General features: G+C 31.4%; 1 protein-coding gene across 1 annotated transcript; it reads right to left on the bottom strand.

Moving 5' to 3' along the window:
* Window positions 1–5620: 5620 nt before the first annotated feature.
* Window positions 5621–9473, bottom strand: LOC107917913 (protein SGT1 homolog B). Its single transcript, XM_016847331.2, has 10 exons — window positions 9178–9473; window positions 9012–9081; window positions 8261–8385; window positions 7997–8129; window positions 7818–7914; window positions 7637–7702; window positions 7234–7372; window positions 6505–6590; window positions 6285–6389; window positions 5621–5972 (listed from the first exon to the last, which is right to left on the bottom strand). Exons 1-10 carry the CDS (start codon window positions 9335–9337, stop codon window positions 5865–5867), a joined length of 1089 nt encoding a protein of 362 aa, XP_016702820.1. The 5' UTR covers window positions 9338–9473; the 3' UTR covers window positions 5621–5864.
* Between the last annotated feature and the right edge of the window lie 2564 nt (window positions 9474–12037).

Here is a 12037-nt window from a genome sequence, read left to right as displayed (position 1 = left end):
AAGTTGTCTTTCCCGCAATGTAAATATTTTTTACAATGCCACTTATCTTCAGTTTGAACTTTAGACAATCAATGAGCTAATATTTGTTTATCACAATTTCACTATGCATGCAAAATATAAAAGACGGAAAATATAAAAGACATAATAGTGAAATGTGAAATTAACTTTATTGATTTATTCATTGTTCAAATAAATAGAAAACAATCATATGTTTACTACAATATGGGTACATTTCATTGATGACTTTCATCAGTTCTTGAAGAGGTTACAATTAATATGTGACTTTCATTGATAACTATTCTCGATATGGATATGTTTATCTAATGCACCACAAAAGTGAAATATTTGATAAATTTCGAGAGTTTCGTGCGAAAGTGGAAAAACAATTAGGTTTATCTATAAAGAATCTTCGGTCTGACCAAGGTGGGGAATACTTGTCTGACGAGTTCTTAGGATACCTCATAGAGAATGACATTTTATCCCAATTGGCTGTGCCGGGCACTTTACAGCATAATAGCATAGTTGAGAAAAAGAATAAAACCTTGTTTGACATGGTTTGTTCAATGTGTGGATTGATAAATATAGAACGTGGCAATAGGATACTTGTTCTCGAACAAGCAATTTATCACAGTCATTTGTTGACAGTGGTCATATTAATCATTAAGAAGACACAATGGTGACAATGAGATAAAATAGGATTGTATTGAGTGAACGGATATAACTCAAAGGAATCAATGATATCATATGAGGGTAACACATACATGACGAGGTCATTAGACAAAGCAGTTGGATGAATTGCTTTCGTAAAGAGTATACAATAAGGAGTTTTCAATCATGGTACTTCTTGTAGACTGACTCCATGATTAAGTAATTTTGATTTATCGGAACAATGCTTTTGGACATAATTGCAATTACTAGAGCCTAATTCTATATGTCTAATTGGTCCCTCCACTAGCTCAACAAAAGCTTGATCGAACTGTATTTGAATCAAAAGAAAATTCTACGACTTTGGAAATAATTTAATTGAGTCGATTTATTCGATGTAGAATTAAATTGGGCGGTCGTAAGAATTTTTCAACTAGAGAATTTGATTAAAGGATTTTCTTGAAAAATTAATTTGGAAAATCTAAGAGATTTTTGGAAAAATTAATTTTGATCAAGTAAAATTAAATTAATCAAATTAATTAATTTAATATAATATTTTTAGAAATTAATTTTTAAGTTAGAAAATTGGCTCAATAGGTAATTGAACTTGAAAATTGGACCTGAAATTGTAAATTGGTCTAGGGAACCCAAAACCGAGACCAAGACCCAAAAACAGGTCGAACCAGGCCTGATATGTGAAACTAGACCGACAATCCAATCGGTGACTGGACCGGACTGGTCAGGCCATCACTAGCCTAGACCGAACTAGCAGCAACTGGATCAGCTTGAGGTGGCGACGACATTCCAGTGGCTGGCAAATTGTCGATGGTTGTTTTTCGGTGATTGAGTAGTGGAAGAATTACACTCCTACTAGGGCTCTACCAGAGAATTTGATTTCAGATTAACAATTCAAAAAATAATATTATTTTAATAAATTTAATATTTAATTTAATTTAATATTTATCCTAATATTATTTTATTAATTTAATATTAAAGTGATTATCTTAATATTAAATTTAATTTAATATTTATCTTGTAGATAAATATTCTATTAATTTAATATCAAAGTGATTAAGTTTAATCATAATTGAACTCTCTAAACTCTTCCTATATAAAGAAAGCCTTGGATCATTATTTTTCATACACTTGAATTAAAGAGAAAGTTGTAGAGAGAAAATTCTCTGAAGAGGTTATTTCAGAAAATTTCTAGAGATATTTTTCTTATTTACAACTTAACCCAAAAGTTAAGAGAAATTGCAAAATTACCTCAGTAGTAATTTTTGTGAAAAATTTTTTGTTTCAAAGAGAGTCCACACTTGACAGACGTGAGCTTGAGGATAGTCAAGAAGACTACTCGACCGAAGTGTTCATCCTAGACGAATCAAAAATGTAAAATTTTGATTTAAGTGTTTATACTTTAGATATCGCAACCAAGTTCTTGTTTTGGATTTTTTTTAAAAAATTTTGGTTTTTCCCTAAATCTATTTTCCGCTGTGTTTTCCAAACTTGATTTCCAACGAACAAGTTAGTTGTAATATAATTTGTACAACGGGGTATAAGAGTACTCTAAGGATCAAACCCACATGAGTCAACGATTGAGTGAATTCTAGCTAAAAACATGCAAATAAAGAGTTTAAACAACTACTCACTAGATAGAATAGCACGACAAGCCATGAAATTGAGAGTAATTAAACTAATTAACAAAAGGACAAAATTGTAAAGCATGCAAAGTTATAAAACTATCAAGTCAATAACAAACGATGGTTGGTTGACTTCAATGTGGTTCACTAATAATCGAATTAGGGATCTAAATTGCTTAAACTCCGAAAGTGACACCATTTTACCTCTCGATCTCAACTTTATCAAATTAGACAAATTAGTTCGGTTTATCTCTCGATCTCACTAAATAACCCGAGACTAATGAATTGGTGTGTAATAAGATTACCTCTCAATCTCACTTATCTTGATTTACCCTTAGGAACATCAATCCTGAGTTTTGAGGTTCATTCAATTTAATCCCTAACCCAAAAATTAGTTTACCCATATCTCCATTAACCAACCCTCTAAGATTTAGTTACTCATTACCATATTAAATCTAGAAAACATCAAAGAAACAACTAAAGAAGCCATTAACATAAAACTCATTAAAAAGATAAAAGTTTGGATTTTTACTTGGAAAAAGGTAAAGGCAAACAACTAGCAGCAAAATAAATTACCTAGAACACTAAAGTTAAGATTTTTGATAGATGAAAGGAAAGAAAATTTAAATAGCATTAAACTAAAGACTAAAATGTGATTACAACCAAGTTTGAAATACTAAACATGCAAATAAACCTAAGTTGCAATTTTAACTAATTTAACTAACACTAAGAAAGCAAGGAAATTGCATAAAATTAAAACTCTAAGCTATGGAGAAGACTAAATCCTAAAGAAAGTAAAGACAAAAACTAAGGAAAACTATCCTAAAACTTGCGTCTAATGTCTCATCTCTCTCTTCAGTGAATTTTTAGCTCTTTTTAGCAACAATTCTGACCCCTTTTTTCTTAACCAAAATGCCCTTCAACATGTCTTTTTGATTGGTGCTTCAATTAAACAAGGACTACTGCTGACATCAATTTTTGTCCCCTCACGATAGTGATATTGCGATACCTATGGCTTGGATAACGTGATACCATTGGCAATTTCAAAATGGGGGTTCTTTTTAAAGGCTGGGTATTTTGACACCCAAAAAGGATATCGTGATACCATTGTAAGTGGTCTTCAATCTTCTCTTCATTTTAGGACTATTGAGGGTATCGTGATACCCCCTCCTTGGCGATGTTTTCACTCGAAATCGACCACCGCTGAGTTATTACAATACTCAATCAATCGTTAGGGTCCAAATGGCGCATTTGGCCAATTTAGGTCTCAAAATGAGTACAAAAACACATTAAACACTTATTAAATAGAAAATCTAAAAACTACGCTAAACTACAAAAATGACACTAATTTGCTCAAAAACTAGCTCTTTAAGTATAACGGGAAAGCCTAATTTGACATATCAATTTACGACAAATCACTCTAGTAATGAATATGGCACCTTATAGCTCAGATCTGACAATCTAGTTGAGTATAGGGTGTTACAAGAACAGAGCCCTTCCCATGTTTTGAGTTGTTTCAAACCCGGAGACTTATGCTCGATTTCAAACACCTTTGGACATCTAGAGACTCTTTTAAAATGTTTTCAATATGATTTAAAATGTATTAAAATGAATTTTGATTATTTGAATTGGAAAGAACGAAAATGATGGTTTTTGTATATTTTTGAGAAATTAACTTATTATTAAATTTAAAATATTATTTTGATTAATTAAATGGATAAATTAAACTAGTAGTCATCTAACTATGTTTTTGTTTTTGTCACCCAACTATAAAAAAGATACAAAATAATCACACACCTATAAGTAAATTTCTTTCTTGGTTACCCAACCATCCAAAGTTATAAAATGGTTACTCAATTATTCAATTTTTTTTTTGATCATAAAAGCCAAAATTGGATAATTGGATAACCATTTTGTAGCTTTTCATAATTGGATGACTAAAAAAACAATTAAGAATAGTTGGGTAATCATTTTGTAACTTTTCATAGTTGGATGACTTCTATGTAGTTTACCTTAATTAAAAGTAATAATTTGTTGACTTGATTTTCTACAACTTTTTATGTAAACTAAGATTTTTTTTCTTAAATGATACACCTATATAAAGTTTATACATTTCTATAATTTTCCATACAATTAATATTTCAACAATCCAATTATTAAATTTATCAATATAATTGTACTTATTATGCATCTAAAATTTTGAATCCCTCTTATATTTGAGTTTATATCAATACAAATATTATCTATATTAATATATATTGAACAGTTACAAGTTTTTTTTATATAAATAAATAGTTAGAAATTTTAAATTTACATTAAACTTGGCATGCAAAAAGAGATAATAAAGCCGACTTGAACCCTAAGGGCCGACTCAAATAAACCTAATTTAAACTTGACCAACTCAAATTGAATATAAAATGTCAACGATCTAAACCTGTCCAACCTGATCCACCAAAAATTACCTAAACATGATATTTTAAAAAATTTTGAAGTGACCCAACCTGGAGTGTCAAGCTTAAAAATTTCAATGACTCAATCGAAATAACCTAACTTGGAAAACCTGATTGATAAATTCGATAACAAAAACTTAAAACTAATAGAAACCCAAATATGATACCATGAAACCAAAAATACTTCGAATATGAAATGGCTAAAAAACATTAAAAACTTGTATTTAACCAATTCAAAACAATTCAACTCACCCAATTCACGACACTAGATTCATAGATTGGATTAGAGATAAAGCAACATTTAATCCTTGATTTGATAATTTTTTTCAACTTGATCCTGAAATTTTTTTTTTGGTCCAAATTGGTCCTCAAACTTGGATTTCATCAGTCTAGTCCTTTAATTGATTTTTTTAAAAGTATATCAGATAGTATAAAATTATAAAAAAAATCAGATAGTATAAAATTACTTTTTTAAAAAAAAAGAAGAAAAACTATAAATCTATACAAATAATAAAATTTGTTAAAACACTGACTTTGTTTTTTAGAAAAAAAGAGTTTCAGTTGCGCCAAATTCAAAACTCACATCACCAACTCTTCACTGATTCTTTCTCTGCATTGACTAAGAAAAATATGGTTTTGTCCATGGCATTCGCATGTTTGAAAATTTGCCAACATCAAGTTTTTGTTGCGAAGAAGGCCCTGAATCAGCCCTTAAAAAGGCAAAGGCTTGAGATGAAAGGGGCCAGGACCTGCGGGTTGTTAGGGGATGTGGTGGATATGAAATGGAAAAGTGGGGTGATGAAGATTTAGCAGTTAAGTTTACAAGGTTCATGCATGACGAGAATTCAATTATTGACAATTTCAAGCTTTTTAAAAAGAAAGGGCTAAAATCTAATGCACCAACATTTCATTATATTCATAACCTTCATCCAACACAGCTTACGACAAGATTTTAAAGAAAAATAGCTTCAACAAAGACTAGCAGCAAAAAACTACACAATCAAACCCTAAACAAAGCTTATAAACGACAGGAAATCCTTTTTCAACATTCAAGCAACACGTTCATTAGATTGAAGTAAAGTAAATGACATTCACATACCAAAAATTACTGTCCAAGTTACAATCGTCCTCAGTACTCCCACTTCTTCATTTCCATACCATCAGGAGGACTTCCTTCCACCACCTTTGCACCAACTTCTTTCCAATTTGTTGATAGCACTGTCCCATTAGACTCCACCTACAGTGCACACCACCACAAAATCAGAAGGCACACAGCAGATGAACCATTATACCCACCCTCGAGATCATGTCCTTTAGTTTTTTGTCCATTATATTTCAATACCTATCATTCTTATGTGTAGGATTCGCTTATGAAACATGTAAATCATGAATAATGATTGAACTTGTATTGCATTGTAATGGGTAGAAAAGTAATGGAGGGAGTTTAACCCTATAGTCACCGCACACTATCAATTTCTTTATCCAATGCCTGGAGTTTAGCATATTGCAGAGAAGAATGAAGATAATCTCTTGGATTAAAATATCTTACAAAAGATTTTTGCATGGCCCTTCTTGTGTCTTCATCCGCATCCTTATAAATGTCCCGGAAAAATTTGTTCAAAGCCGCATCACCATCTAGCTTTTCATCTTTCTCCTGCAAAGCAGCCACAAAGAGACATGTTAATCATGATTATATCCCACAACTTCCACGGGGTAAGTTGTCCCTCCCAAAAACACAAGGAAAAAAAAAAGCTTGTTGCTCGACGTACCTCCTTCTTTACTTGAGCTTCAATTTTATCCCAATCTACCCTTTGTGGTTTGGAGGATGGGTATGATGGTCGTTGACTTGCAGAAACTACAAAAGCAAGAAATAGTTTCTGACCAAAAGCACATAAAACAATCTGGTACTTGCCAAATAATTCAATAGGAGAAATTTTCAAGCTTCATGTAGCAGAATTATTAGAAAGCTAATTAGCACGGGCATTCAAAGATGAAACCAATCAAACAAAACTAGAGAAGAACCTCAGTTATAAAAGCATCCACGTAGAAAAACCCAATAACTTATGGGTATAGATATGCAGGCAAAAAAATACCACTGCACATTTTACACTTCAAGATCCCCATATTGCAGAACAGCAAATAGCTATGGAAATGTTTGAAACCAAATGAAAATGAAATTTATTTAATGCAAGTAAGATACAGAGAATTTTATTTGCAACTAACATAATTCAAGTGGACCTTATAAAATTTCATAAAAATCAAATATTCAGAAAACTAGCTTAGCAACTAAAATTTGGTTTTAAAGTGGAACTTACCAGCAAAGGGTGTTGATAATTTATGTTAGACCAGTGAATATATAATTTTAAACTACTACTATGTTGCACAGTACCAACCACACAGGGTTCACAAAGGAAACAGACAAGTCGGTATGGCATGCAAAAGTAGCTTGGATGTGTATCCGCTACGATAAAGACACCATGCTAAAGTGATCGACTTACCAGAAGATACATTAACCCTTTGGGTTATAGCAACTTCCCTGCTGAATTCAAGAGATGTCCAATGAATGGGTACAGATTTTGCTAGCCTAATCTCAACTTTGGTTGGCAAAACATCATATCTGCACTTCTCAGGTATTATCTGTTCAAACAGAGCCAAACACCGCAAAGAAAAAAGAAGCATCTAAGCAGGAGATACAATCAGATGGGAAAAGATTCAACAAGAATCTGTTTGTCAACATTGAACAGAAAAGCAATCCACACATAAAATATATATATTCAACTATTGCAGCATTAACTACAGAGTTTCTACTCTTGAGGCTTTTCCCCAAAAGAAAATGACATAGTTATGTAGCATATTACTCTTAAAAGCCAGAAGCTTGACAACATGAATTTCATGTGATACCTTTGCAAATAATCGAGGTTGGAAATGATATGCCTCCTTACCAGGAGCATTGATAGCAACACTTAGCTGCACAGCAACAAAGAAAGCATATCTTTAGCCAAAAACTAAACAGTACTTTGAACACGCAAGGGCAGAGACACAAAAAGTAAAACAAATACAGAGGAATCAATGAGCAACTTACTGTTTGTTCACCATAATCTACTTTAACACAATCATGCGGTATTCCTTTAGCAAATATTGTGACAACCACTTCCTCTGGTTTCTGGTAAAATTCATGCCTGCACAAATATTTTTAACCAAATCAACTACATATCATCAAATGCACAAAGCACTGACATTAGTGCATGCATAAGCACAAACCTGTACGCTGGTTTGGGAGGTGCAGCCTCAATCTCTAGATTAGGCTGATCCTTGTCCAGCTCAATTTCTTTTGCGGGTACATCATTTTTAGCCAATGCTTCTGGCATCTGCATTGATACATCACCAGTTTCTTCTGAATGACCACAAAAAAATTCATTAGTAAGATAATGGATATTTTTATTAAGGTAAAGAATATGTCTGATGCATGGGCAATTATTGTAGATAAATTTATCCCTTCCTAAAAACCCCTCTTCAAGGCAATACCTGCAATTCGCTCTTCACATTCTTTTATCAACTTGGAAAATCTTGACTCTGCAGGTGCCAAAGCAGCGCCAGTCTCCAGTGCAGACTTAGCAGTTTGATACTCTTCAAGCTTCATGCAGGCAGTGCTGCAGGCATAGATTTACACATCGTTATAAAGGGTTATGCATGATACATGAACATTAGTGTTAGGTAAGAAAAGGCAAATATTAATTTAACTATTTTATCTATTATCAGTATTTTGTATTGATAATGTTCATCCTACTCTGAACCACTCGGGAATTCTTTTATGCTATATTTGGGAACATGAACTTGAAGATTTGGATTTCATTTTCTGTACAATTTGAAATAATTGAATGTACTCGTATTGTATAAATTAATTAAATCCAATATTATTATATATTTATAAGGTATGAAAACATGAATTTCAAGTTCAAGAACATCTTTAGACATTTCAAATTCACCACTAAAGTAAATAGGCATCCAACAAAAACATGAAATTGAAAAATATTCAACAATGTTATATTTACATGTGTTTTATTACATAATTACATTATTTTTCAAAAACAAACCTATTTATCAAATCCAAGTTCCCAAACACAACCTTAGTAATTATATCAAAGGCGTGATAGAATCAGCTGATTTTAATGCAGGAATTAGCAGATTGTGCAAGGCCAAAAGGAGATAAATAAATAAAGCAGTGAAATTATCAAGCTAAAGAAAAGAAAAGTAGGCATTTGGAAAATATACTAACGCTTTACGCAGATAAGCTTTAGACATGGAAGGATCCAACTCAATCGCTTTGTTCGCATCCGCCACAGCCTCTGCGCCAACAAAATTGCAAAAAAAAAAAAAGACAATTAAATAATCAAAAGAAATTATATAAAAGCAAGATGGAATGGGGAAAATAAGGGAAATACCAGTGAGATTATTGAGTTTGATGTTGGCTTGAGCACGGTCAGCATAGAGCTCGGCGTGTTTAGGATTAAGTTGGATGGCTTGAGAGTAGAGATGGAGCGCAAGCTCGAAGTGGTCATCGATGAAGGCTTCTTTGGCTTTGGTCTCAAGATCAGACGCCATTGCAGGGGATGCCAGAGAAGAGAGAACAAGAAACAGTACTCAAATTGATCTGAGGGAGAATGAGATTGACCCTGGCGACGACTTAATATTATGATGATATTTTAATATATTTTTCCTTGGAAATTTAATGAAACCCATTTCCTTTTAAACTATATAAATAGTTTTTAAAATTGCCTAATTTTTAAAAATTATATAATAATCATTAATATTATTAATTTATTATATTTTAGTTATCCATTTACAAAATAATAGTGTGACACGCTAATTCAAAGATTTAATAACTAATATAGTGCATGAATTATAGTTAAAATATTACATTTGTATTTTTATCTTTTTCTAAAAAATAATTTTTATAAAAAATCATAATTTATTTTTAAAAAAATAAAATATTTATATCAAGTAAATGAAGAAGAAAAGGGTTATTTTCTCTTTTTTTATGTTTTTGGAAAATCAAAAATAACCTAATTAACCACAAAAATAAAAGTTGAGCAATTAACTTCTCTTTTTCAAAGTAAATCATTAAAAGGGATTTGAATTTTGAACAAAAATCTAACCCCTAACTGGTTGTTTGTGTTTTAACTTTTGAGAGGAGTTACCATTAATCATGAATTCATAGGTCGCATTTTATTCTTCTTCATTTCTTGCTTTTTATGTTTTTGTAAAACTAAGGCGGTACCGCATCTTCTCCCATCAAACTATTCGCTATATTGTATCCACCAAGGCTTCTGCGAAACCTAAGGTATGGATAACCTTAAGCCCCAAGGTACCCACAGCTTCGATTTTGATATTAAAACCCTGATTGATTCTCCTTTATTTATTGAATGGTAAATTATTCATTTATTTGGTTGAACGTAATACTAATTCAATTAAATGATTATTATTTTCTTATTATTTGTCTTTCTATAATAGCTATTCTTTAGTCTTACTAAAGAATATCTATTCCATAACGTTGAATAAAATAATAATAATTTCCATATTAGTCCTTTAAAACTTGAACTTAGAAAATATAAAAATAAAATATTTAAAATATTATTAAATTATATATTTTATTTTTATTAAATTATATTTAATAATAATTATATTAGAATATGATTAGATTATTTATTATTTTATTAAATTATTTTTAATAATAATCTTATTAAAATTTAATAATAATAACAATAATCATCTACCTAAAAATAATTTTGCTAATAGTACTATGGTCATTTTAGTTTTTTCTTTATGCTATTACAGCATCATTTCATTCAACCAAACACAATAATACTATTATAGTTCTATTCCATTCTATTCAACCAAACAGTTCTATTTCATTACAACTCTATTCCATTACAACTCTATTTCATTACAGCAAACTAAACATAGCATAAGTGTTAATTATTTGCAATGTTAATAATCTCACATTACTAACATATAAAGTACAAATAATATAAATAGAAATTTCTTTATAATTTGTTTCATAGACTTGGGTGCTTAGCTTGCTAGATAAGTGTACTTATCAATTAACTTTATGTACACATGCAATGTCAAAAGATAGGTACTTAGATTTATATTCGGTGGTGTAAATAATTTTTTTAAATAATAATAATTTTTTATTTGCATATAAACAAATTTATTTGAATAATTATAAATTTCAAAAAAGACTTTTAATGAATAAATATATCTTTCCTGGAAAGTTGTAATGCTGTGGAAAAAATGTAACTTAGTGACAAAGTTACGTACCAAGTGACATATTCTTTGATGAAAAACATAATGTGTCTGTACCACCCGGTTACCTAAATTGACTCGAGATTTTAGAGAGTTAGGATTTAATTGAAAAGACTAGTAAATTGTTGGGTCTGATGGGAGAATAGAAAAATTTATTGGTCGAAATTCAAATAGTTGTACCACAACCCTAGTTCGGTTAGGATATAACTAGCTGGCTCCAAAGTGGGAGACATAATAATTAAGATCAAGTGGCGGCAATAGTCAGTGGAGATCGTGCCGAAGGAGTATATATATAGGTATGTGCGGGAACAAAGTTCCTCTTAATTTTGTTTCTCAAAACTTTTTATCTAAGCATCGTCTTCTTCAGATGCCTTAAAGAAGAAGAGGATATAGTTGAAAGAAGTTCTGCATGTTGCAACCATCGTGCGGATTTGAGTCTAGAAGTAGAAAGATTGAGAGCTGGTAAGTTTTTTTAACCCCCTGAACTTGTAGATTGAAGAAAATAAGTTGAGTAAGAAAACTCAAACTTTCTAGTAATTGTGAAATCTGGGTCTTAAGGGTTGAACACATTTAGATTAATTGATGCTTAGCTGCAATGATGAATAAGGCATTGGTAATTGAAGAAGCTAAGTTAAGAAGGCAAGAAAGCAAGGTGAGTTTCTGCACTCCAACTCAGAAACACCAAAAATGTTAGAAGTCTGCATGAGTTTATGAGCATCCGCCTTGTTAGTTCAGTATGCATGATCCATAATGTTCCATTATTAAATTTCATGTACTGTATATGAACTTTGGTAAGGGGTCTCCGTCCGGATTAGATGAAGTTAAGAAGGGAAAAACAGGTGATTCTATTAGATACCGCCATACAGTGATGCTATGTGCACTCGTGATGAGCGAAGCTCTGAGCCTTATAGAAGGGACACTATGGTGTTTTAGCATCAAGGTATAGAATGACAAACGAAGGAACGGTTGGATTGCAATGGGAATAGTAAATCAATA

Source organism: Gossypium hirsutum, chromosome D08 (assembly GCF_007990345.1).
Source record: "Gossypium hirsutum isolate 1008001.06 chromosome D08, Gossypium_hirsutum_v2.1, whole genome shotgun sequence".
In the NCBI taxonomy this organism is placed as follows: Eukaryota; Viridiplantae; Streptophyta; class Magnoliopsida; order Malvales; family Malvaceae; genus Gossypium; species Gossypium hirsutum.
The sequence above is the reverse complement of the archived record's forward strand: the minus strand, read 5'-3'. Positions and strand labels throughout refer to the sequence as shown.